We start from the raw sequence: 26,721 nt of genomic DNA on the forward strand, positions 1-26,721 counted from the left end.
TTTGACAGGCCATGTGGTGTATTAACTGTATTACCCTTTTGTTTGCTGTAACTATGCTCTCATTCTTCTCATTTCTGTATATACTGTATATACTGGTATATTTAATACTCTTCTTTACTGTCTTATTTTATTACTGTTTTACTGTTTACTGTTTAGTTTATTATATTACTTGATTTTATTACTTGTGAGCAATGCTGCTGTAATCCTGTAATTTCCCCACTGAGGGACAAATAAAGGATTATCTTATCTTATCTTATAATGCCATGTAATCCCACCTTATGGTGCCTCACTGTTGATGTGGCAGATGTTTAGTCTTCACATGCTCTCTACAGTTCAACACCAAATGCCAAGAGCTGAAATGACCTCGTGGTGAAGTCACTGAAGACATTTTTAGTGACCACTTTCTGGGCAAACTAGTGCTTTAAGGGGGGGGGGGGGATTGGCTCTTCTAGTACACGGTGGAGTATGAACGTCAAGTCTTTTTCAACACACTTGTCACTGTGTGACGGGCCTGACGGGCTACACATCAAAGTTGAGGTGGTCTCAGCTTTTTTCAAGTGCTCCAATGAAGGGGTGAGGCCTCCACCAATCATATGTCTTTGTTCACCCTGTGAAGTAAAAGGCAACAGACAGAAAAGTGATGACCATCACACTGTCATTAAAAACTGTAAAATAAAGCATTTATGTTGCTCCAAAATTGTATCTTAATTTCTGAAATAATTACAAAGTATTTTAGAGTGATGCTGTGTACTATAGTTACTCCTCGCCTTGTTGAGTACTTTGTACACTTTTCATACACACTGCGGAGTGCTTGTGGAATGTTTGTGTGCAAATTTGTCTTTGCAAGCCAGTTCTGTCACTATTTGTATTGTGTGTATGGAATGTGGTTTTCATGTGCACGGCGTTCACGTGAGCCTCTCCTGAGGCTCACTCACATCCAAATGTACACATGCAAGCTGACTGTAAATGCATACTTACAAACCCATTGCATTGTCTGTACACGCCTGTTTGCATAGGACAGTGGGTGTGCCCCTCTTTTGTTTAAGGTGTTGGCCTGAAACTCAAGTCCGTCATGTGCCCAACAATATTTTCCCAGAGCCATTTATTCATAGGTTGTCTTGGGCAACAACAGTCATTGCTGTAATAATAGGAATAATACCAACACTTGTGCCATTGTGTTCCAGAAAAGGCCTCACCCTCAGTGCTGTTCACGCCGACTGGCTTGATCGACCGGGAATTCCGAAGGTATGAAAATTCTCGCTTTCAATCCGTCTTTCGTTATTTATTAGAATATAGAATTTCATAATGTTCTACAATATATCTTTAGAAAATCTAAATACCAACAAGCCAAATTATGAAGTTAATTAAACATTTAACTCTTAAATCAATTTAGATTGAAATTAAACTTTCCACTTATAATAATAAACAATAAAATGAACAATAAAATGAATTATTACAACGTATGCATAACAATAGTGCAGTAATTCAGTACGATTGACTATTGTCCACTGTGTTCAGATGCATCATCTGTTTATCTATAAAACAAGTATTTGCTTGATTTACGTTCTTCCTCCTTATTGTTTCTTTATCATATGAGATGATGGAAACAAATGATCGCACAGCTGTTGTTTTGTAGTGTTGATGCTGGCAGTCAACGTATACCTTTTATTTAACACGTGTGATCCTTTCATGCCTGGCACATGCCGGCACAGGGTGATATTTTTTATAGTACTCGGTGGTTTCTGGTTATGGAAGAGATTGGTTCTTCTAGTTTGGGTTTGAACAGCTTTGTTTAAACTTGACTTACTTACTTGAAGATATCCAGACCACTCCCATATACTGTAGCCGCCATAGTTTTACCTCTTTGTCAATCCTTAAGGTGCATTGGGACTTCACTTCTGTGACAGCATTCAACTGCCTGACTGGGTCGGTATGAAAGCCACATGCCAAGAACTATACATACGGACTTTATCTGCAATGTGGTTTTGAGATCATTTGATCAGCTACACTTCAATGTAGGTGAATATGTTGTGTTGCAGTTCAAACCCAGCAGGTTTAACATGTAGTTCCACATACAGGAAGTTTTGTGTGCTCCAAGCATTTGCTGTTGGACGACAGGAGCGTCCGAACATTTGTCTCGCTGTTTACCAGCTGTAAATAGCTGTGTAATGACGCTCTCATAATGGCAATTATGTCTCATATTAGAAGTGAGATAGCTTTCAGTACACACATACTACGGCTTAAATGACGTGTGACTACTCACCAGCAGGCGTTTTGAAACTGCGAGACGACGACGACGATGATGATGATGATGATGATGGCATATTTGTTGTTCAACTTGAGGAAAGTTTTTCAAATCGGCTTCGCTAAAGATATCGTGATGACATCTTGATGATGAACTGTAAGGCACCGCTGGCTGTTAAGTTCTTGACAGAGCTGCAGTTTTATTGTGTCGTCGTGTTGTCGGATCGTTATCGTCCCCGTTGTTACCAGACTGCGATGCATCTCGACAAGGTGAGCGGTGCTGCTTCGCCCCGCTAATTGAGAGAAAGACCTACGGTCATAGACATACACACACACACACACACACACACACACACACACACACACACACACACACACACACACACACACACACACACACTCCCATCATCAATCCACTTTAGCAGCTTCTTCAATTCTCCCATCTCCTTGGCAACTGGTCTTAATTACCACTGTGTGACTGCATTTTTGTGCGTCTGCACTCCTGTTGCTGTCTGGGAATCTTCACCTTCTAGATTGATTGTGATGATGTAACTGGGGGAGGGGGGGGGGGCTCTGAGGGTGGGACGAACCGCGTGTGAGGGACTGCTGTTTTCTCACACCTGATTGGGTGACGGCGTGAGTGTTCTCGCAGAAGCTCTTTTCCTGCGTTTGATGTGCGAGTCACCAGCTAATACGATCAGTCGGATCGATAGAAACATTTTACAGATGCAAGTGCTCGTGCATTATGTACACTACACACATTTTTAAAGTCTCTCTCTGCCTCCAATCCATCGCTGGACAATGTGCTTGAATTGGAGAAAGGCAGGAAATGGTTTGGCCTCATAATAAACAATGACATTCACAGTAAGAGATGTGGAATGGGATGGCCGGTGCCGACCTATTTTGGACCTCAAGAGTTTAGATGAGTCAGCACTCCCTTTGGGATGATGGATCTAGGCTGAGAGACTTTGTTTAAATAAAGGCTCCCCTTGATTCACCAGAGCCTTCAGCCCGATACCTTCTCCTAACTCTTAGAACTTACACCAACATTTAATGTCTTTAACTGCCTGGCTTATCAATAAAATCCCTTTTTTGCGACTATTAACAGAGACTGATATAACATAGTTGTTTAAATGGCTGGTATTTAAACACTTTAAACACATTTACTCTTCCTCCAGGCTTACCTCAAGGTGGTAAACACGTTTGAATATGATGAGTTTGGCTTTTTAGATAAAGAAAATAGCTTTTTTTATGAAAAAAAAAAAAAATCTGTCAATACTCAACAAAGTGATGTATTGAAAAGGGTTTCTTGAATAAATATACCAAAACTTGTGTATTTATTGTCTTTCATTGTTTTTTTATACAAAACTATATATATTACATCTATTGTATTTATATTTTTAAGAATAGCCATAAATAATTCAACTAAAAAGACTAAACAATCTGTGTATCGGCCTCAGGAAGATATAGGGCACGCTTCACATGCATGTTTATGAGCGAGGGGCATAACTTCTGAACACGCAATCTCACACACAGACGGGGCGCGGGACGTAGAGAGTTGTAGGTCGACAAAAGCCTCTCTATTCAGGGAATGGTCGTGGGGATCGAGGCAGCAAAAGAGCCATGTGTGGTATCCGGTTACACAATGCCAATTTACTGCTTCAATACTCGCTACATTTGATACAGCCCACTCGAACCCTCCCTTCTCTCTATACCTCCCCCCCTCCCATCTCCTTGGCTTCTACACACACCTTCATGCTATTTCTGCCAGAGTACTTGTATAATACTCAGAGAGGAGTACTCAGGCACGCAGTTATAGTATTGAAGATTGTGTGTGGCTATGGTAACGCTAACAGCATCGCATTGAATCACTGCATGGGTGTGCGTGGGAACGTGTGTGGAGTGTGTATCCTCGATTGTATAATTACTCCTTGCTTCCATGCAATCCCTGTCTGTCTTCTGTCTGTCTCCCGACTGTGTCCTTATTTCCCCCCAACAAACACACACCCTCGTACACACAACCCCCACCGTCATCTCTCCGATATGTGATTCGCATCACTCGAGCAGGAGCTCTGCTGAAAGCCTTAATAAGGTTAGAGAGTAAGTGCTCTGTGTTTGTGCCTGCTCGCTGCGCTCTGTGCGTAGGTGTGTGTTTGCATGCATGACTCTTCTTGTGTGTGTGTGTGTGTGTGTGAGATGGTGGAAGAGTGGATGTGTAGAGGACTTGACCGTCTGTCCTTAAGTTGCTTGTTATTGAGGGATTTTGTTTCTTCTTCTTCCTCCTCTCCTCTTATTTCTCTTCTCCTCCACTCTTCCTCCTTTCTGTCATCCTCCGGAGTCAATTTGCGAGTTTCCGTCAGAGGAACAAGTGATCGCGCTCCCACCTCCTCCTTCTCCTCTCACCCTCCCCTTCCTGCTTTGCTCTCTTTCTCTCTCTCTCTCTCTCTCTCTCTCTCTCTCTCTCTCTCTCTCTCTCGCTCTCTCTCGCTCTCTCTCTCTCTCTCTCGCTCTCTCTCTCTCTCTGCCTCTGCAAAGCATTCCACTCTGTCCCGATCACTTGCTCACTGCTTTCCCTTCTTCTGTGTCGTTCAGTGGCTGTATGAAAGGAGCGCCGTGTGGTCACAGGCGAGGCTGGTGGAAGAAGTCAAAGCAGAGGTAAGCACTCTTTCTCTTTCTCTCTTTCCCCCTCTTCTCTCTTTTCCCGTCTCTTTTTCCCGTCTTCAGGGAGTGGCAGACAGACTGGGGGGCAGCTCTCAGAATTGAAATGTTGCCCCCTCAGCCTGCTTGATATGACTGTCATCTGAATCTCTCTTTTCCTTCACGCAGTTATTTTGCCACTATTTCTCGGCGCTGCTCTCTTTCACAATGTTTGACACCATCTCTTATCTCTACCTCTCTTTTGCTCCTTTGCTCCCTGTATCAGTCTCTCCCTCTGTCTGCCTCTGAGTGAAGTGCGGCACACAGCGCTGTACATCTGTTGCGTGTCATTCTGTGCAGCCGATCACATTTCCCATAAAGCTCCCATGTTGTTCCTAATTGCTTTGCCTGTACTTTCCAATTCTTCTATTTTAATTTTAAATATAATTGAATCCGACCTGAAGAGAATATCTGTCAAATATTGAATAAAGCCTGAGTGATTTTGCATCTTAGAAATTACTCGTCCGCTTCACGGGCTGTTAAAGTGTTTGGAAACAAACTGCGTGACAGTGTATTTATTCTGAGGTATAAACTGAAGCGGAGGAGAGGAGATAGAGTTTGGCCTTGATCGTGATTGGCTGTTTAATGGAGATCTATGGTGTAGGGAGTTGCTCCGCTCCAGGCTCCATCTCAGCAACATACTTTCACTATTACTCTTTTTGTCTCAGCCGGCCGTTTGCGTTGGTTATATATGGAGCACAAGTGAGCGCTGAAAGGTTTGGAATTAGTGTGCGTGTGTGTGTGTGTGTGTGTGTGTGTGTGTGTGTGTGTGTGTGTGTGTGTGTGTGTGTGTGTGTGTGTGTGTGTGTGTGTGTGTGTGTGTGTGTGTGTGTGTGTGTGCGCGTGCGTGTGCGTGTGTGTGTGTGAGAGAGAGACAAGGAGCTAGAGACTGTTGTGCATTTGTGTCTCTGCTTTACACTCTGTCAAAGCTCGCCTGCCAGTGGCTCACTGAGAGTATGTACATGTATATTCCTATGCGCCTGAAGTCTGTTTATATTTACTCTCTGCTGTCGGACGTGACCACTCACTCTTTCTCTTACACCTTTTGCTTTCTCCTCTTTCTTTCTGCTGCCCCCCCCCATTCCCCCCTCCTTCACACTGTCTAATCCCGCTCACTCAAAACCTGACACTTTGTTGTCTCTCTCTACCTCTACCCTCTCTTCTTTTTCCCGCCATCACCACCTTACCCCCACCCACCCACCCACCTACCCCCATCCTCCCTCCTGCAGGTTGTAAAATGGATTCTCCTCAGTCAGAGTCATCAGGGGACGGGCAGAAAGCGGAAGAGAACAGAGCCCAAGGTGAACTACAAAGAGGTAGGAAGCACTCTCCAGTATTAAGACCTCTATCTACCTTCCCGCTGCTCTACTTTAACTCTTGGGAGTCTCCCTTTCTCTTTTGGAAACCTCTGTCTTGCTATCTATTTGGGGTTTTCCTCCTCTGATTTAGCTGCCACTCATGAGCTGCAAAACATTTTTGTTTGTCTGACGACACAGTTATCCCCCAATTATTTTTCTGTGTTGTGTCTGCGAGGACAGAGTACCCTGTACTTGTTTAAGTCTGTGTTTACCGTACGTTCTGTCGCACACATACTTAAACCTTTTAAGAGCTTGTGTACATCACATACCCTCCAATGTTCCTGTGTGGTCATGGCCAATGTGTGTGTGGGACGGCGTCTGTGTTTGCGTGGAGGGGGCGGGGACCATTTAGCCTCGACGTTCTGGGTTTGGATTTGGCCTTGAACCCTTGTTGCATCCCTCCTCCTCCACCTCTTTCTCTTCCTGTCATTTCAAACTGTTTCCTGCCAAATAAAATATCCCAAAAAGATGGTTTTGCCTGTGTGTGTAGTGCTAATTAGTTCTCTCAAGGGATGGCTAATCCCCTCCACCCACTAATTGACACACACACTTGCACACACGCCTGCATCATTGATGAACGCACACTGATCTATAAGCCACCGAGGGGCCAGAAGTCATTAGCTAGCAGCAGAGCAGCTTATATATAGCACTCTCAATATGCTCAGATACTGCATGCTGTTGGAAACATTTGCAACGCCTCCAATCTTTTAGTAGATTACATTTTACGGCATGAATAAGTAAGGTAAGTGTCCCTGGGTACATTCGAATCATAGAAATCACTGCCTGGAAGATATATCCACTGACTTTGAGGGCTTTAAATTTCCACTCGACACTCAGTTCGTACCACAGCTTTCAACAGATGTCATCTGAGCTTTATTCATCAGCAAAGGTGTACAGGCTCCACCTGAAGTCCAGAGAGTATTTCATAAAACCGTGGAACATGATTTGTCTGGATTAGATTACGGTACCTCCAATTACTGTGCTGTAATTTGGAGCGCAAAGTGAATGAAATGCCTGTAGAGTCCACAGCCAGTGCAGCCCCCCCCCCCCCCCCTCCCTTCAACCACCTGATACCTACCGTCTGGCATATTTACCACGTACACACTCATACACACAAATACACTTACTTCTAAGGGGCAGCACAGGGGCCTCTTCCTGTGGGGGGGGGGGGGGGGGGGGGGGGGAGCAGAGAGTGCTGAAATCAGCCTCATGAAAGAATAGCCAATTACTGTCCGCTTGGTCATACACAATAGTGAGAAAGAGGAGGGAGGGACGAATGGATGGAGGGATGAAGCGGAGGGGGGGGGGGGGGGTCTGGGAGGTCAGTGTTTGAAGTTACACCATAAAAGCCATCCTGAAAGGAAACACAAAGTGACCCCCCCCCCCCTTCCATCCACCCCTCTCCTCTGCTCCTCCACGTCTCCCTCCCTCCCTTCCCTTTGTTTCTGTGTAGAGAGAGTGCCCCATGGATGGACCAGGTGTATTTTTTATTACTCCTTCATGTACTTCAAACGACCAACCAGCCCCAATTTCTACTCAACCCCTCTTTTCATCTACCTCTCCTCCCTCTCTCTGCCCTGGGTCTACCAGCCTGTTGCAAGGCTATAAATCACGCAGCAGACCCGATTGGCAAAGGAGGAGAGACAAATGGGGGGTAAAACTCAAGAGACAGGAAGATGGGGAAGATAAAGTTTGAAAGAATCAGAGATGAAGGTACAAGTGGAGCGTAGAGCAACGAGAGTGGAATATGAAAAACAACACTCGACGCCACCGCTGGGCATTATGCAACATCCTGGTTATCTTTTAGATCCATTCAAATTGGAATGGAAACATGGATTCAAGCCACAAAATTAGGCAGTTGGGTTGAAAAATACAAATTGAAAGGTAATATTAGAGGATTCGAGAATAAATAGGTGATGGAATGATTGTATTGAAGGAGAAAGAGAGGATGAAGAAAAGTAGAGCAAAGCCGAGTGCAGAGGATTGATGTGTTAGAAGTTGATGATTATGAATTCCATGAATTAGGGTAATGAATCCGTTGCGGGAATTTGAGGAATTGAACAGCAGAGTGGATATTTGAGACGCACGCGAGAGATGAAATATTACTGGACTAGTCAGATGATGAAAGCGTGGTTAGGAAGAGAGATGGCGAGGGAGGGAGTAGAGGAGGTAGGACTTTTAGTGGGCAGGAATTAGGCTGAGCCGGAGTTGCATTAAGCGCTAATGACATCATGGATGATTAGGGAAAACACACACACACACACACACACACACACACACACACACACACACACACACACACACACACACACACACACACACACACACACAGACAGACTCACAAACCTATAGATACACCCAGAGGAAAGAGCCAGACTCCTCCCACAGAGCCGCCCGAGATCTGGTCAGTTTAATAGAGCCAAAGTTTATGACCAACTTCCCGCCATCTTTGTTTCTGTGGTACGTTACTGATTCACATGCACCTTAGTGCGCACGTCTGACTCTTTTTAAATTTTTTTGTGTACACGTGTAACTTGCGTGTGTGCACGTGACGAGCGTGCGTGTGTCCAGTGTGTGTGGAGAGGTCTGTAGAGGGATATTAGTCACGCCCGCATGGTAATGGGCCTCATTTTGCTCTCATTTTCATCTGCGGTCGCCGTAATGAGAGGGTCCGTCTGCCCCTGCTGATCAGGACAGGAAACCCTGTAGGGTAAAAGACCTGTGAATAGCAGACCGTGGTCAATTTTTTTGGCTCTTTGAAGATGCTTTTTGTAAGTTATAATTATCTGGGTTTTATATTAATCAACTGGACTCCACGGTAAATTGCCTCAAAAGATGATCAATAGCTATCAAAACATACCTAAACGTTTCCTAAAACCTCAGCCGTATAGTATTTTCAACACATGCAGCAATTCTGTAATGACTCTATTTTAACCCCTGATACAACATCAGGGGTTCATACTCCAAGCAGAGCATGAAAATGGATCATTCATATAATATCATTACATATGAATAATATGATCCATTTATAGAAGAGTATTCATGGCAGTAATGACGCAGTTATAAAACATATTATAGAGGTGTTATTATGGGCATGTACAACTGGTCCTATAATAAGAAGACGGGGGATTTTTGAACTCGTGGACAGTTCTTAATATCACTAAAGTTGATGGCCTTCATACTTAAGCTTAGTGTAGTTCTTTGACTACAATATATTTGATGCAGTAGGACACATCTCAGCGCCTTTAGTGCAGATGCGATAAGGTTCTGTATATAGAAAGTGTTTACACAGCCCTTCCCCTGGATAAACAAATCCGGGAAATGGTGTAATCCTGAATTCTTGTCATTCCTGCTGAAATCGTTCTGCGCCACGCTATTTTTAACTTTCCTCCCTGAATCTAAGGCTGCACCATTCTTATGTCCACCAAACTTATTTTGGTTCATATGAGATGATAATTATGAATCTCCAAAAGTATGATACGCACCATATTATTTCTTCTGGTGTCTTGATCGTTTAAACCACATCTAATCATTTCGATTATTGCAGTATTCATTTTACAGGCTACAATAACATGTAATCTCTGTACATGCTCCGAACTTAAAGTATGTGAGAGCAGGGGCATCTCTCTGTGTGCCACGGTAACTTCACAGACGCAGCAGAATAGGTGGATGATGAGTCAGCCTCCATCTCAGTGACACTCTGTCGCCTCATTTGCACCCACATGGCAGTCTGCACCTTCCTGGTCGATGCCGCGGGTTACTGTGAGAACATGTACCACCACGTTTATGTTTGTGGCTGACGAGATGTCAACAACAACAGGTTTAGAGGAACAGCCTGTCTTCAAACTGCTCCTCAAACATTGTTATACTGCACGTGTCATGTCACGCTGAAGGGCGATTTTAAGCATTTCACGAAGACACTTTGAGATCGAGCCGTTACATTTTTAAATGCTTAACAGATCGACCTGCAGCACCTATTGTTTCCGAGGTCGAGAGTGAAGGCATACATCTTAATCGGACACACCAAACATCGGATTGGAACACTTTCTGGCCTTTTAAGAAGTGGTACAATCAACTATTAACAACTCAGTCTGATGATGTTGTGCTGAGGTGTGAGGTTGATGGCCGGACAGGGGGCGTACTAGTGGTAACTGAGACCCTGTGGGAGGGTAAACGGCAAAGAGGGCATGATCAAAAAGCCTCTTCAGTCGGGTGGCGTACAGTACATCACCATAACAGGCTTAAGTAGAGGATGGAGAAAAAGACAACAGAGCAATGAGGAGATTTTTTCAGTCTCTGCCGATTTGTGAGAAGAACCGATTTAAATTGAATCCTCATCCATGATTTGACAGCAAAGACTTAAATGTGCCGCGTGTGCGGAAGTGTAATAAATTAGTGGTTATAATAAGAACGTTTGAGTAAAAAATTACCCAACAGTCCGTCTGTTTTTCTCTTGCAATCTATCTCTTCCTCTCTTCTTGTTTGACCCGTACCCATGAAATAAAGCATATCCGTATTGTAATGGTGTTTCTATGGCATCTGTTTCGTTGTTTCCTCCAATAAGACGTCGTCAAAGAACACTCTGCCGTATTTGGCAATGTTAACTCCACCCCTGAGCAGCAACACATCACACATCTGCACATCACACACCTGGTTTTACCTCATCTGGGTTTTCATATCTCCAGTGCACCCCTGTCTCCCTGTTTATGCCGCCTTCTCCCCTTCCCTTTCTCTTCCCGTACACTTTTCCTTACTTGCTCCGGCTCCCTCTTTCCCTTTCTCTCCCTCTCTGTCTGTGATTTATTGGCAATGAATCAGGGATGAGGGAGTATGCCGGAGGAGAGATGGGAACATTCAGGGAAATGGCTGTTTCCGGCCAGACTTCATCACATCAGGATGGGAAATGGTCGGAAGAGAAGTGTGTGTGTGTGCGCGCGTGTGTGTGTGTTTCTCCATTATCAGACCAACTGGGGATCAGCTAAGGGCTGCTCAGACACTGAGTCCACCACTGTGAGCCACAACCCCTTAATTGTCTTTTAAATGGAGGAAAAAGTCACTCTCTCCACACATATTGCAAGACACACAGAGCTCAAGCAAAAGAGTCCGCCCAACGGCTTTATTGGAATATTTAAATTGCACGATGACTTGCTGTCACAGGGAGTTTATTATGCGGCTATGGTTCACTTTTATGGGTCCGATTCGTGTGCTGTACTCCTTACCTCGTCGAGTCTTGTCGTGATCGAGGGTTTGTGTACACCCTTCACACCGGGAGCTGTGCTGTCTGAAGCGTCGAGCTGATTCTGATTTCCGGGGCAGATTGGTTTCAGGTGACGGGTCAAGCAAAGAGCGACGCATCAGTTCTCTGGGCTCATTTCAACCCGTGTCGTGAGATCCGTGTGGGCTGCTTTGGTGGCGTTCGTTCCGATGATAGAGACTTCATGTGGTGAAGCTAAGGGCTGAGGTGTTGTTGCTCACAAGTAATGGGTTGCCAGACGAACAGGTGGATTTGTGCAGCAACGCCAGCCATGCACATATTAATATATAAAAGATGGACATGGTGCAGAGAGGAATGAGCAATCTTCATCTATTATCATGAGCTTTTTCCATCGTTACTCAAAGGAAAAGATTATGGACACAAGAGGAAGCTATTGTAGCTTATTAGCTTTGTTGCACCATCAGCTTTTATTCAACCTCTTCTATTGGAGTATAAACTGCTCACTGAAAAAGGAATGGTTTGCAGACAATCAACTTTCTTGTAGGCGTGACTCTGGACCGAAACAAAGGCACACACACACGTACTGTACTGTTGCTCCACAAGAATGTATTACGGCCTTCCTTTGAGTGCACTAGGCGAAGGTTCCCTCGGGGCTGAACTCGTGAGCTCGGTGAGAGATAGTGAGAGAGAATCTGAGTAGAAAGAGATGAGAGAGTCCAGAACATCTAAAGAGACAAAAGAGCTGGAGTAAAAACAACCGATCAATAAAAGTATCTTCCCGGCTTTGTCATTGTCTGCAGTAACTGCTGTGAAAAGTGCTGACCGGAAGAAACGGATTGTGTGGGAATCAAGCGGTCAGTGTGGCAAACAACTGCTGTTTGATTCGCCATTCGCTTACACTGACCGTGCATCAATACGCTGTTGATCCAGCATTACCTGTCAATGAAACCTTTTTCAGCCCACTTGTGTTTGAATAAAAGTCTGTACGGTATTTGTTTTGTGACAAAGCTGCTGCAGTAAGCTCTAAATCTGAACACTACTTCTACAGAACATGCTTTATGGCACCGGTAACTGGCAACGCTCCCACTATATACGACCCCAGAGTTTAACTTGTAAAACTCATGCCGTATGGCAGCATATTACTGTATCAACTGACCGGAAGTAAAACACAATGTCTGTAAAAGTGTACATGACAGACAGAAGTGTGTTCTTGTCTGACTGAGTTGTCGTGGTGCTGTCTGGTCCATTTGAATGCCATCACAAAATGTAAGAAAATTTACAACATCGGGGCTGTTTTATGCTCCATTTCATCCTCAAGTTCCTGACATCTGCGCTGATGGAGAGTGAAAACTGTTTTCCCTTTTGATGGGTACTAAAAATCGAAGAGAAATGAATCAGCGGGGCAAGTGTTAGAGACGGGAGGATTACTGAGTAGAGATGGGAGGAGAGGAGAGAGAGGAGATGGCTCCATTTGTGTTGTGTTAATGACGGAGAGCAAGACGGAATGAGAGTGAGAGGGAGAGAGTGCCGGCGTGTATTTGTCTCATTTATCACTCAGCGGCAGTTCTGTTTTTCGGGGTCGTTTTAAGCTCGCAGCCTGTCTCATCTCGTCCGGGGACTCCCTGCAGTCTGCGTGCTTTGCGTGCGTGAGTCTGCGTATATATGTGTTTGTGAATGGGGGGCATATGGTTGAGGGAGGGGGGGTGAGTGAGTGCAAAGAGATCAACAGTCAAGATTGACGATGCTGACAAGCTATTTCATGGCAGGCGTAGCTGCTCAGAAATACCACTTTGGGCTTCATGACTCTCTGCGGAACGCACCCATGCATGCACACACAGACACACACAAACACACACACGCACACAAACAACCGTGGAGGGGTACAGAGCAAGAGTAGCTTCAGCAGGCTTTTCACTGAAGTGGTCAAGAAGAACATTGACAAAGACACACACACGCACATATACACGTCCACGTATTCTGAATCCCAGAAGCATTTGAGTGTCATTAAAGTGCAGCTGTGTTTGTCTTTCCAGCACACATGGAGAGAGAGAGAGAGAGAGAAAACACACAGCCTGCTGAATATGGCTGCTGCCACAAAACAAGCACAGCACTTTGTCACACACAAAAACACATTGTTCACTTTGGAGCCAATTCAGGCGCAAAATTTCGACGTTGAGTATCATGCAACGCTATAAAAACGCACTGTAGCGTGGAGCTCGCGTTGTTAAACCCAGCGATGCTTTGGCCAGATATTTCCTGGAGAGTCGTGTTCAATATTGGGCTGGGCTGTAAAATGGAGCTGGCTTTTTCTAGTGGTGGGAAATGAATCAGTGCTTTTCACATAAAACCCGATTGGGGCGTCACCTCGTAGCTTTCATAGGTACAGTACGTAATGTGGTGATTGTGTGTGTGTGTGTGCGTGCACGTATGAATGCGTTGTGCTGAGTGCTAAAACATCTGTCTTTCTTGGTAATGACTTGGGAGCCGACAGCGCCCTCAGACAGCCCTGACGCAATTAGCTCATAGACGCTGAAGATTATAGAATTCCCTGCACACGAGTAAGTGTCTAAGAGATCTAACGGTGTGTTTAGGGGCAGCGTGTCGTCACAGTGGCGGTCTGGCCGATGATGCTCTTTGCTTATTTGTTTAGGTCGCAGTCGAATTTATGCTATATGATTTATAAACATGTTTGTCCCAAAAGCAGCATTGTTAATACCCATCACAACTTCCTAAATCCCAAAGGTAATATCTCCAAAACGGCTCATTTTATCTGACCAACAGCTAAAAATCCAAACTTACTCAAATTACTGTCAAATAGAATATATACAGACAGAATTGAGAAGCTAGAACAAGTGAATGTTTGGCATGTTTGTCGGATAATCAGTTCAAATCAAATCAGTAATCTAGTTTAGCTTCAGTTGAGAATTGTTCTTTCTACCAAACATTCCAGAGGCATTCTGATTTCTTGTATTCGTCCTGCTGTGAGGAACAAAGTGCTGTAAAATATTGGCAAATTGACTTTAAAACCAGTCATAGTGATGATGATGTATTATCGCAAACAACGAAGCTGTGTATACTGTCATTCACGCTGCCAGGGGATGACAACATAGAACTACCGTCTTAATCTTTCCAAAAGTCTAGAGTCTACCATTCAGACAGACACACATATAGAAGCTGTTCAGTTGTTGCCAACAGCCATCCTGCAGGCAACAGCTTCAGCTCCCCAGTCTGGGATATCATGTGCTGCTCAGCTGGATGTGGTCTTATCATCGGAAAGATACAGAAGGATTGTCTTCCTGGGGTTCAAATGCAAAGTGAACAACAAGTTTTGAATTTCTTTCCATCTGTTTACCCCGTTGCTGTGAGATGGTCTGTGAGATGGTCTTTCTTACTCCATCTCCCGAATGTTTCTGTGGTGTCTTCTGTCGGTCTGTAATATCGACCTCTCTTTTCTTCCTGTGTGTGTGTGTGTGTGTGTCTCTTTGTGGTGGTGCATGATTCCACAGCTGTGTGTGCATGTCTGTCTGTGCAGCAGATATCTGTGCTCAATCCATCCCACATACCTCTGTCAGCTCGAACTGCTTAAACCCAGCCAGCCTGGAGTTCACACAGGAGACAACACACATACTGTACATACATGCACACGCACAGACACACATACAAAGACCAACAAACAAAGACATCTGTCTGCGTTTGAAACACGTTAACATGGCCCACACAAATGCAGAAAGACACACTCAGCGTCTCTTCCTGAACATGACCTTTCTCTTTGATGGCTCTGGCTATGTTGGCCTGTCCCGGCTGTCTCCTCTCCCCTCCTCGTCTCCATGCTGCCGCTCTCCTTCATGTTGGACTCCGCCTGCCAGAGTCGTCCCATCTTTCCTCCGCCCACTCTGGCTCTTTACCTCTCTTTCTCAGCGTATCTTTCAACAGCAGTAAGATGCTATCTCTCCACACTGGAGGTCATCACTGGTGCGTGTTTGGGTTTTACCCCCATTATTGTTGTCACGCAGCTAAACCCGGCTTGAGCAGATGAATCTCAGCTGCCTGTGTGTGTACATGGATGTGTCTCCTGACATTTAGGAACCTAACCACTGGAACAGGCATGGTCAAATTGCCAGCATGCTTTGACCCTTTTTTGACATTTCTGTTTGTCTTTGTGCCCTATTAACCCAAGTCATTATTATAACCAAGAGCAGCACACCCCACTGATAATATTTATCCACAACCCCTGACAGGAAACCGCACTGTGGATGGTAGCCGCTGTTTTTAGTTTTTTTTGTTTCCCCCCCCCCCCCCCCCCCCCAGCCTCCTCTCACCCTTTCAGGATCAGACCAGAACAAATGACATGAGGAAATTAAACCTGGGTGCTATTTTCAGAGTCACATTTCATACTTCCGTACCTTAAGTGTTCATTGAGTAGCAGCAGTCTGTGATATAACTGACGATATTGTGTTAGTGTGTTGAGCATGAGGTTTTAACTGAAGGTGATGATTATGGATTGAGACGTCAGAATTTGGTTCTTGGCAGGAATAAAATCAACCGAAGCAGAATACAGAATATAGACCAAACAAGCAATAAAAGCAACAACAGGAACTGATCAAAATCTTTCTTTAAATTGAAGTGAGTTTGAGCGCTAATCATGAACAATCAGTCACATGACTACATCCTGTATGTCTCTGTCCTCCACCATCCCCTTTCTCCTCACCTCTCTCTTTGTCTAAGCTGACGTCCAGCTGTTTGGATGTGTCACCGTAGTACAAATGCTGCAGATTTCTCTCTCTCGAACAAACAGAGTCCTTTTGTTCCAGATCTCTTTCAAAGGCCTCTCTCTTTCAAAGGCATACGGGGCAGTGCAGGGGGAAAACAATCCCTTGATGTGACTCCTACCGGTTGGTTAGGGCACCTGCACGGCGGGTAGTTGGATCAAATGGGGGCTTGTTATACCCTTCCGGTGAAGGTGGCGAGTGACAATGAGGATGAGGCCCATGCCTGTCTCTGCCTCCCCAGAGCAACAGCAGCACAAGAAGTGACACGGAAATGCGCTTTCCGAAATCGAAATTGAGGAGTTGTTTGTGTCTCCGTCGGGAACGGAACAACGGGGTTGTGGGAGGAGGCGAAATGGTAAAGCGGGAGGCGAGGGAGGCATTCACTGGAGACAGTTTGATTCGTGGCTTGCGTCACAGCACAAAGTGCCAGAGATTAATTAAACTTCCCCTGTTTCGGAGGTGTGTGAATGTGTGAATGAGGATGAGTCAGAGCAGCGATGAGTAGGAGAGAAAACATGTTAATTGCCTTCACGACCAATGCCAAATTGCAGGGACATATAATTTTACACAACAAACGCCCCACCTGCACAAAGCAAGAACAAAGTGTTGAGACAGTAAAGGAAAGCGGTCTCATGGGCCCAACAATTTCGTGCCGCGTGGCCGATGAAGCTGCGCGTTGTACTTGAACATGCGTTGAGTGCAAGAGTGTTTCTTTGTGCTTTTCTGTATGTTTGCCCGGTTGATTCCCCCTCAGAGCAAGTAGTCGATCCCCTCCGCCGGACCCACTGTGTGTGCTTTTTCAGTTTAACCCCTCACTGGCAACCCCGCCGTGACCCCACGCTGCTTTTTGTGTTGGCCTGAGACTGTGAATTTGAAGGCCAGGACGCAAGAAGTGGGGGTGGAAGGAGCAGCTACTACCCGGGCTACCCGTCCTAACAACCGGCAGCTGATCAAACACATACGTTCATACCAACATGTATGGCCTTAGACTGGGGTAAACATTGGGGAATTGGAAAGAAGTACGCACAAGGCCTTCATGTAGAGCACATCCAGCTGTCCTGTGCGTGCATGCTCACAAATGTATCTAGTACGCGGCATAAATGAGGCACATTGTAGACTTGTTTTCCAAATGGGCTCTGTTGATTGGCAACACATACGTGCTGTGAATATTTGTTCCTGCATTATTCTCATGCCGGTGAACATCCCTGACACTTTGCCGGTTGCCAGCGCATGTGCTCGTGTGAGAAGATCCATCGATGAGACAATTGATCCAGACAGTCATCGCGATCGCGAGGTCAAAACTTCGAAAGCTTTGTCCCCGTTTCTCTTTTCGCCATTTTTCTCTTGTCCCACCGCGTCCGACTCTCTCGAAAGCCCTCTATATGTTCTGCTTCCTGATTAGGTTTCACGACTGACCGCAGCCAGATCCACCCATGCAAACGCATCCTCGTCTCGCTCTCCGTAGATGTTCTGGTCGTTGATTAAAGCAGTTTTCCAAAATTGAAAAACAAAGAACGAATGCCATTAATGAGTAGATTGCAGATATAGACCGTCGCAGCTCGTCGTCGCCGAGGTCATCAGTCTGTGACCGGCCCTATCTGTGAGATCGTCACCGTGCCGCAGCAGCAGGTGTGACATCATTTGAGGAGATGGTAGCACAGGAGACAGCTCCATTTCACAAGTTGAAATGGTACCATGTGACTCACAGATGACCTTTCAGCATCTCCTGTGTGTGTGTGTGTGTGTGTGTGTGTGTGTGTGTGTGTGTGTGCGTGCGTGCGTACTCTCCCATCCATTCCCCGAAATTGGTTTACAAAACCTATGATGTCAGCAGGCCGTTTTATAATGTCTTTTTAGACCTTGTGAAACCATAAGATTGCAATATCACATCCCCACATTGTATGAATGCATTTTTCTTCAGCCACTTATCATGTTTATAGGTTTTATATTTATCGGGTCCTCTCGTTACTGCTGTGCCTCACACTGAACTCCACACATACACACTGCTGCTGTATGAGAGGGGCTTCCTGCTAACACCTGACTATGTATGTGATCCTTCATGAAAGTCATCTGTTTCTTACTGAGAATGGCAGTAAGACTCAATGTATTTGTTACATTTGCCCCTCATTCAGTGGTTAGAAACGGTCAATATTTCACTGTTATATACACAATATATCAAAATGGCAGAGATGGTGTGTAGAGATTTCAGAGAACGAGAAGACCACTTGCCAAAATGTATTATTCCAGAGCCGCTGAACAGTTTCTTTCCATCATTTGGTTTTATTCTGTATCATCTGCCATGTTTTTGCACATTTTACTTCTATGCAGCTGTAAAGAGCAGTAAAAACCTAATTAAAAGTCTTAAGTATTTGTGATGCTATTTATGCTGCCATGGCTGTTGAGAGAATCTTAACAGCTGCCTTGCGTACTGTTTCTCCTCAAGACCCGAGCCCGCCGCTGCAGTTTGAGCAGATGAATGCTCGGGCCCTGAAATCAAGTGTAAAATAAAGTCGGACGGCGAGAGATAAAGGAAGCGAGGGAGGAGCGGCTTATAATTGGAGGAGCCAGGCACGCAGTTTGGTCCGGTGAACAGAAGAGTGGAAAGGAGTTGGTATGGCGACGGGGAGCAGACAGTCATGGAGACAGAGGCAGAGGGAGAGAGAAAGGGAGGGATTTTGAGAGGAAGAATGAGTGAAACCTTAGTCCCTGAGGCGTGGGCTGAGGCCTTTAGCTGCTGGTGCCAGAATGTGTTTTTACGAGCCTGCGGTCAGACAGAAATAAAAGGCAACCGAGCGGCTGAATGGCATCACACATACACACGCATGCACACACGCGATTCATTGGCCTTCCACAGTTTAGTTTTTATAATGTCACAGTTCTCCAATGTCTCCACTCCCCATAATGCAGTGTGACGGAACAAGCAGCACACTCTCTCAGTAGTACAGATGTAGGGAGCGAGAGGAGGAGGAGGAGGAGGAGGAGGAGGAGGAGGAGGAGGAGGAGGAGGAGGAGGAGGAGGAGGAGGAGGAGGAGGAGGAGGAGGAGGAGGAGGAGGAGGAGGAGGAGGAGGAGGAGGAGGAGGAGGAGGAGGAGGAGGAGGAGGAGGAGGAGGAGGAGGAGGAGGAGGAGGAGGAGGAGGAGGAGGAGGAGGAGGAGGAGGAGGAGGAGGAGGAGGAGTATGGGAGGAAAAGAGCACCTCTGTATTCCTTTCAACGGTGCCAAAAGCATAGAAAGAGGTTCTCTTATGTCCTTTGGAGTCATTGTGTAGATCTCATGGTCAGCTAGTCCAATTGTTGACTTGTTTTACACAATCCCTTTGGGGGGGGGGGTTCTCTCTCTCTCTGTTATTTGTCTTTTCCACATGTTTTGTCATTTCCCTTAATTATTTCTTATTACCAGTAACTTTCAATGAGTTTAGCTTTCCCGGTTATCATTACAAATAACCCAAAGGACTGTGGGGGTTCATGCCATCATGCTTGAGAGAGTCTATTGAGAAAAGGCCGAGAATAGGAGTAAGTAAGTTCAGTGCGAGTAGAAGCAGGAGAGTGATGATTCAGTGAGCAGGGGTCATCTCGGGTTCCTCTTGTGCAGATGCGACGGTAAGTGGCGAGTGACCTCGCTGTAACAGGAGACTTAAAGGGATGTGGACCATGAGGCTCTTTAGCACGGAGGATGCGTGTGATGTGATGTGAGTGACAGATGGAGAAAATGGAAATACTTTGGATCGATGCATGAAGGCTCCTGGAAAAGCACACGGACTAAAGTTCTTAATTAAATTCACAGCATTTGCTGTTTCAAGTTGTGAAAGCAGACATAGACTACGTACAGAACGCAGAGTGGTACTCTGTGCCGTTGCCATGGAAATGCTGAACAAGTGATGGATTATTGTAAAGGGACAGAAAAAGATCGACAGTTTTTATCATTTATTATTTGGACAACCGTTTTCCATCTTTTACACTGTCTCGGAAAAGGAAGTGCAGAGGAGCCTGAGCCTCACAGATGTATCAGGAACACTTGATATGCAACTCTCTCCTGTTGAAGAGCCGATCAGTGTTCAGGGTAGAAATATCACAACGAAGCCTCAGTTATTGCTGCGAGTGTGTGTCCACATTCTGCACAAAAGGCGAAAGAGCGCCGATTCATGTTGTGCTGTGCGAACACGTTATACAGCAGCAGTAGCATGACGAATGTTGCTCAGTCCCTTGGTCCCATACACCCACACACATGCACTGACACACGCACGGATAAAACAAAGCTGCTTCCTCCTTTGGACTTTTTCCCTCCATTACTCTTCCACGCACATTGGAATACCATGTAATGCAGTGCACACACACACACACACACTAAGCTATATATGCTCTTTTTCATTTATAGTTTGAGGTGGACATCCTAGCCTGTGTTTACTGTAGCTGTTTGTCTCATTCAGCTGTCTCTCACCGAGGTAAACAGTCTGTATGTGTGCATGCATGGACCTATATATATATATATGTGTGTGTGTGTGTGTGTGTGTCATTGTTCTGTGGAGGTTTAGGTCAGCGTGTGAAGGTGACATTTCGGCTGCATATTTCCCAGAGGTTCCTTGCAAGACTCGACTCAATATAGAGCTGGTGCAACTGACCCCTGTCAGCGGTTGTATGTAATGCATGTTGGTGTGTGTGTGTGTGTGCGTGCATTGTTTTAAACATAATGTCCATAAGGGTGAGATCACAGGCGGTCTGACTGTGCGTTTGTGTGTGTATGTGAGAGACAGAGAAAGAGAGAGACTGTGCATTCTGTTTGTTGCAGCATTAGCACTCCTCAGCTTTGACGGACAGAATGAGAATGAAATGTTTCTTTCATGTGGCCACATTCTACTTTGTGTGTGTGCATGAAAGTGTGTGTGTGTGTGTGTGTGTGAGTGAGTGAGGAGATCCTTTCTCAAGAATCGTTGAGATAGAGGGGGATACTTTACCCCCTTCAGTGGTAAACTGCTTCCAGCACTGTACTATTAAGGGCTATTGTTAGAGTTACCCATGACCTGGTCATGACATGGGACTGTGTGTGTGTGTGTGTGTGTGTGTGTGTGTGTGTGTTTAGCTGTGTGTATGGGCTGTTTGTAACTGTTTGTGTGACATTTTTCAGGCTCTACCCACGAATAAAGGAGTGCTCAGCCATGGAGCTCACCTTTCCCTCTATAATTGCTCTCTCCCTCTTTCTCAACACACACACACACACACACACACACACACACACACACACACACACACACACGCACACACACACACACACACACACACACACCTCAACCATACTCAAGCTACCCTGAAAAACATCTTGTTAAAAGAGGAGCCTTAAAGCAGTTGTCGAGCCATCTGCAGGTGGCTTAAATGAGTATAAAATAAGAGGTTTGGTGAGTAGGTTAGTCGTGAGTCCGCCTTTGCTGCACCGGATTCCAACTGTGTACTCGAGCACAAGCAATTCACACGAAACAAATCTTGCACATTGTGAAGTGAAAAGTGCAATGGAAGGAGAATGTAGCATAAAACACATAAAGTACACTCAGAGCTGTAGCTTGAGTGAGTTTTGTTTTCGCAGTGTGAGCGGTAGACGGCCGATGTTAGTTGCTGTTGATGGCGGAGACTTCACGATGAAGACGTTAGATGTGATGAGAGAAACTATCGTGTTTCTGTCTGTGAATATGTGTTTGTGTGGAAACGATAATAACGATTATAAATTGGTTTGTAATGTACCATCATTCACCAGGAATTTGTGTCTGGAGACACTGGCGCAGACATATTGATGACCACCATAGCAACATCAGTACATACAGGCACAACAGGACCTCACAGACAGCGCAGAGGGGGGTTTGTGTGGGTGTGGGTGTGTGTGTGGGTGTGTGTGTGCGGTGTTTTACTGCTGTGGATTCCTCACTTTTTCAAAGGGTGGGAGGGTGAGAAGGATCATGGGTGGGCCCCAAAGAGACCCTTTAGAGATGGAGACGCCACTTCTGAAAACACTCAGCCTTCACAAAATGGAGGGAGGAGGAGACGGAGAGTCGATAGAGGGTGAAGGGCAAGACTGGATATCAGATTTTCCATGGAGTTAGACGATCATCAGTCAGTGTGTGTGTGTGTGTGTGTATAGCATTAGTGGTGTTTGATTTGATCATTTGCCAGCTGGAGTATGGGTGTTATTCCCTCAGCTCCAACAGCTACATGCTGAAATACTTCCTGGTTTTAGGTCAGGTTTTTCCCAGCAGCTTCGGAGGTTGTTTACCAACGATAGCTTTAATGAATGTGCTCTTTACAAAATATATAATTCATTGTTCTGGATGTGTTTTCCTGAGAGTTTTGTCCGTCTTCCTCCTCCTCTGTCACTTCCCCCCCCCCCTTGCTCTCTCTCGGGCTCTGCTTCGCTCAGTCACACACACACACACACACACACACACTTCAAACCTATTTTCACATCAGCCTCTGCAGGGCCGTCAGCCATTAATTGTGTCCCAGGCTGGGACGAGAGAGAAAGTGTGGCTGTGAGTGCTGGGTGTGAGCAGAGGAGTGGCAGGCAAGGCTGGGCACAGCTCTCTCCAGAGGAGGAAGTCGCTCTCTCATATCGCTGCCCACATCCATCCTCAGAATAATCGTCCAAATTCACCGCCGAGTGTTCACCGTCCCTGAAGACGTTAGTCATTAGAAGAAAAGAGGTTGTTTCCTTTAGGTTTACCTCAGGATAGCGCAATCAGTACATGCGCTATTAGGAAGCCACAGTGAAGCATTTCCTATTTCCTGAAAACTGTTCTTCCTTCTCTTCATTTGTAGGCTCCGTCTTTGCAGCAATCAGGGATTTTATTGCAGCGTTGAAGACTAAATATTCTAAAAGATGTCTTTTTGTGTCCCTGAGCGGCGCCTCTCCCTTTGCTTCTCTTCAATAGGGCAATATCAAAACAGACAACTTCATTGCTTTGTTTCACATCTCTGCCCTTGATTCAAATCCTAATATTTCCCTGCCATCTGTCCTCTTTTGGCTATTTTGTAATATTTCCCAGTTGTACAAGATTCACTTGGTTTTCCATATTTATTGAATCGCCTCTTCAGCTCTGTTTTATTATGCTACCGTTCCCTCTGTTTCAAAGTCCTCATTAATGGCCAGATTCATATTGATGCATTTTTTCCAAGCACTGAAAAGAAAATGAATAAATCTTTTAGAATATGAAATAAACATAAATGTGTTTGAGAACAGACTCGTCGCATGCAATATGTTAATAATTGTTCGAGTTTAGTAGTTTGAAACTGCTGGTGCAAGGGGAATGTGACTCCCCCCCCCCCTCATAATCTCCAATAATGTGTCTCAATATATTTTACGAGGTTGTATAAGTCAGCGCGATGAATCTCACGACTCGTTCTGTCTCCTCAGGTGACGTCGGAGCAGCTAGTGATGCTTTTGGAGCTTCTGCTGGAGGAAGAGGAGCTGAGCGGGGCAACATTGCGCGCTCTGCAGAGAACTTACAACCTACAGAATCAAGACGCTGAGGTAAGACCCCACACACACACACACACACACACACACACACACATGCTCAGACAAGTGAGCATATGCATCCGAGCTCCGTGAACTCCTCCAAAAATTAAATGTAGACGGTTTTCTCTCCCCTCTCATCCCAAGGCACATCGCTTGGTAATGTGTAGTAAATTCTGCTGTAATAGCAGAACAGCTCTTTTCTTTACAGCCGCCATTACTGACTAAATCCCACAAGTATTTCCTTAATGTTTTAGTACTGCGCAGTGTTCCGTAATGATACTATTAACGATGTTTGTGAGCGAGAGAGAGAGAGTGTGTGTGTGTGTGTTTCGTGTCTGTTTGTGCTCTGCAGCTGTGTGTGTTGGCGGCTGAAGAGCTCTTTACTGTACAGCTCTCAGTACAGCAGCTTGAGTGTGGAAACAGCTGCGGCAGAGCCCGTAAACTGTCCACGCTAGCCTCCGTTGTTAAGGCATGGCTCGTCTTGAAAAGAAAAACTTGATACATGTTTTTATTATTTCTTTTTTAGAAGTTCTTATTAATTATATGAGCTGTTTTGTTGGGGCCGTAATGCATATAATGGGGCTCAGATGTTCGGTTGTACGTGGCCGATTGAGCAGTTGTTGTATTGAACCCAAAGTTTCATCAAAGGACATTTTTATTATTTACATTCCAAACTCACAGTCAGGTTCAAGTTCTCACAAATATAAAAACTTGCATCTAACTTAGAAATTTGAACCTATTTCTCTCAGTTTATTAGCTAGAAGTCTGATTTAGCGAATTTATTCTACCCTTGATGTTACTAGCTTGCATTTAATTGAAGTACTTAACCTCGCGGTCAACAAGCCGAGGCCACTTTGCGTTTGGCCTTGGGTCCAGCTTTAGGTTCATGCCTCTTTAGGCAGACTTCCTGGCACATGAAAGCAGATTGCAATTTCCAGGAAAAACTTCCAGTGTTCGCTAAAAATACACAGAGGGCCATTATGCGCAAAGTCATGCCTGGAAAGACACACTCTTTCTCTCATACGCAGACATACACTCTCCTGCACGCACCTGCCTGAAGGCAATGGTCCTGTCCTAATGTTAGTAATCTCATTCAGGGGAGGTTAATCACCTACATCTCTCCTTATAAATGTGGCCATTTAGTCTCCTCTCTCTTTCTCTCCCTCCCGCTCTGGTCTGATTGTATTCATCTTCAAACTCAGCTTTTCTTCCTCTGGTCCTGCATCCTTACAATTCTTGGACAAACACAAGACTGAGTGGCGTTCAGCGTCTGTAGCCCCTCGCTGTTTTACTCCTAGAGAATAGCAGGATGAATAAAACGGATGAATACTAGATTATAAGAGTTATTCTCATGGCTTCTGAAGAACGGGTAGTAATATGTCGACTCAGAATGCGTTGTGATGGAACACGACATAGATTGTTCACCCTATAATACAGCTGTGTCATCAGTATAAATCTCTTCTGATGATGATTTCATACCACCTTAACGAGGGACGTTCCTGATTTGCTATTTAACAAATTTCATTCATTTTACAAGGTATTTTCTCATTACATCTCACCTCATGACAACTTGATATGGTGATAGAAGCACAGTGTGGTGCTACGTGCTGTTTAACCACCTGTTAGCTGCTGAGGACGTCTCCCTCCAAGCAGCGCAGAGAAGTTCATAGCGATACGCTGTGCAGTGAATGCGATAAAGAAGCTTGTATCTGGGTTAAAGGTGCTGAGAAGGCTGGCGTGCAAGCTAAAGATTCTGTGTGTGGGATTTGCGTGAGCATATACACGATGGTGGAAGGAAACATGTGGCTGACCACCATGTGCGCGTGCAGTGGGACCGCTTTGTGAACGGTGCGAGTGACCATGAATATCAGTGTGAGTGAGCCTGTGAGCCGGAGCATGTGTTCAAATGTATGAGAGAGAGTGCATGACTGTTCCCATTCCTTTCATATGATCCTCATGTGATGCAAGATGCTCTTATGTCTGCGTGTGGATGTATGTGCGCATGCATGCGTGCAGTTTCCTTCGTGCATTTCTGATTTTGTGAGAGCGAACATGCATGCTTGTGTGTGTGTGTGTGTGTGTGTGTGTGTGTTGAAGGCCATCTGTCGGTCAAGCACACAGGACGCATTGTCTGCTCCGTGCCCAGGTTAGGCCGGCTCCAGCAGAGACCGGAGACGTCACTGGACCACATCTCAACGTCTGGGTCCACAACAACATGCGAGGAAGAGGAGAGTGATAATAAACCAAGGAGTGTCTCAGTAGAAACTAAAACAAGTTCATTTGGATTGCCTTTCATCACAATCACAGTCTCGGTGGGTTTCACAGACTGGAAACAAAAACAGCTTCTCGAGTGAACAAGAAAAACTTCCCCTCAAGAAAAAACCCTGTAATGATAAAAATTGAGAACGATCATAGAGGGAATCCCCTTCCAGTCCTAACAGTCATAACGGCAGCTATAATTAGATAGTGTGATGGAGCACAGATATTCATCGATTAGTCGGTTGACGAAGCGTCAAATATTTTGATAATCTTTTAAACTTTATTCACCTGAAAAGTTTGTTTTCATGAGCTTCGCGTGAGCCCTTCATACCTACACAGGGAGCAGGTCTTCTTCACCGTGTTGCACTGCCACCTTTGATTTAAATAAGATTTTTGCGTGTCTTGTCTGTTGGATTCTTAGCTGGTCACGGTAAGTGCGAGCACACACGGAGTACGTTAGTGTCGGAAACAGTGGTGGTGGTGTGGGGGGAAGGAGGGGTGTGGGGGTGCAGTAATAAATGAAGGAATGTCACCGTGTTATTGCATGTGCTGTCAGAGAGAGAGAGAGGCCCAGCGAGAGGAAACCGAGTAAAAAGAAAAGGGAGTAAGGAGAGGTGCACCAGGCAGCTGCTCTGCCACAGGGCTCTCCCCAGGAATGTAACCCAGCGCAGGGAACAGCTGC

General features: G+C 45.3%; 1 protein-coding gene across 1 annotated transcript in view; it reads left to right on the top strand.

Annotated features, from left to right (window-relative positions):
- aopep (aminopeptidase O (putative)) overlaps positions 1 to 26,721 on the top strand; it is a 66,245-nt gene that overhangs the window by 28,588 nt on the left and 10,936 nt on the right. Inside the window, exons 12-15 of the mRNA XM_079269920.1 lie at positions 1,185 to 1,245; positions 4,837 to 4,899; positions 6,171 to 6,257; positions 23,676 to 23,792. Of these exons, the coding sequence (XP_079126046.1) occupies positions 1,185 to 1,245; positions 4,837 to 4,899; positions 6,171 to 6,257; positions 23,676 to 23,792 (328 nt within the window). The remainder of the gene's footprint in view (positions 1 to 1,184; positions 1,246 to 4,836; positions 4,900 to 6,170; positions 6,258 to 23,675; positions 23,793 to 26,721) is intronic.

Source organism: Melanostigma gelatinosum (genome assembly GCF_949748355.1).
Source record: "Melanostigma gelatinosum genome assembly, chromosome: 6".
NCBI classification, from domain to species: domain Eukaryota; kingdom Metazoa; phylum Chordata; class Actinopteri; order Perciformes; family Zoarcidae; genus Melanostigma; species Melanostigma gelatinosum.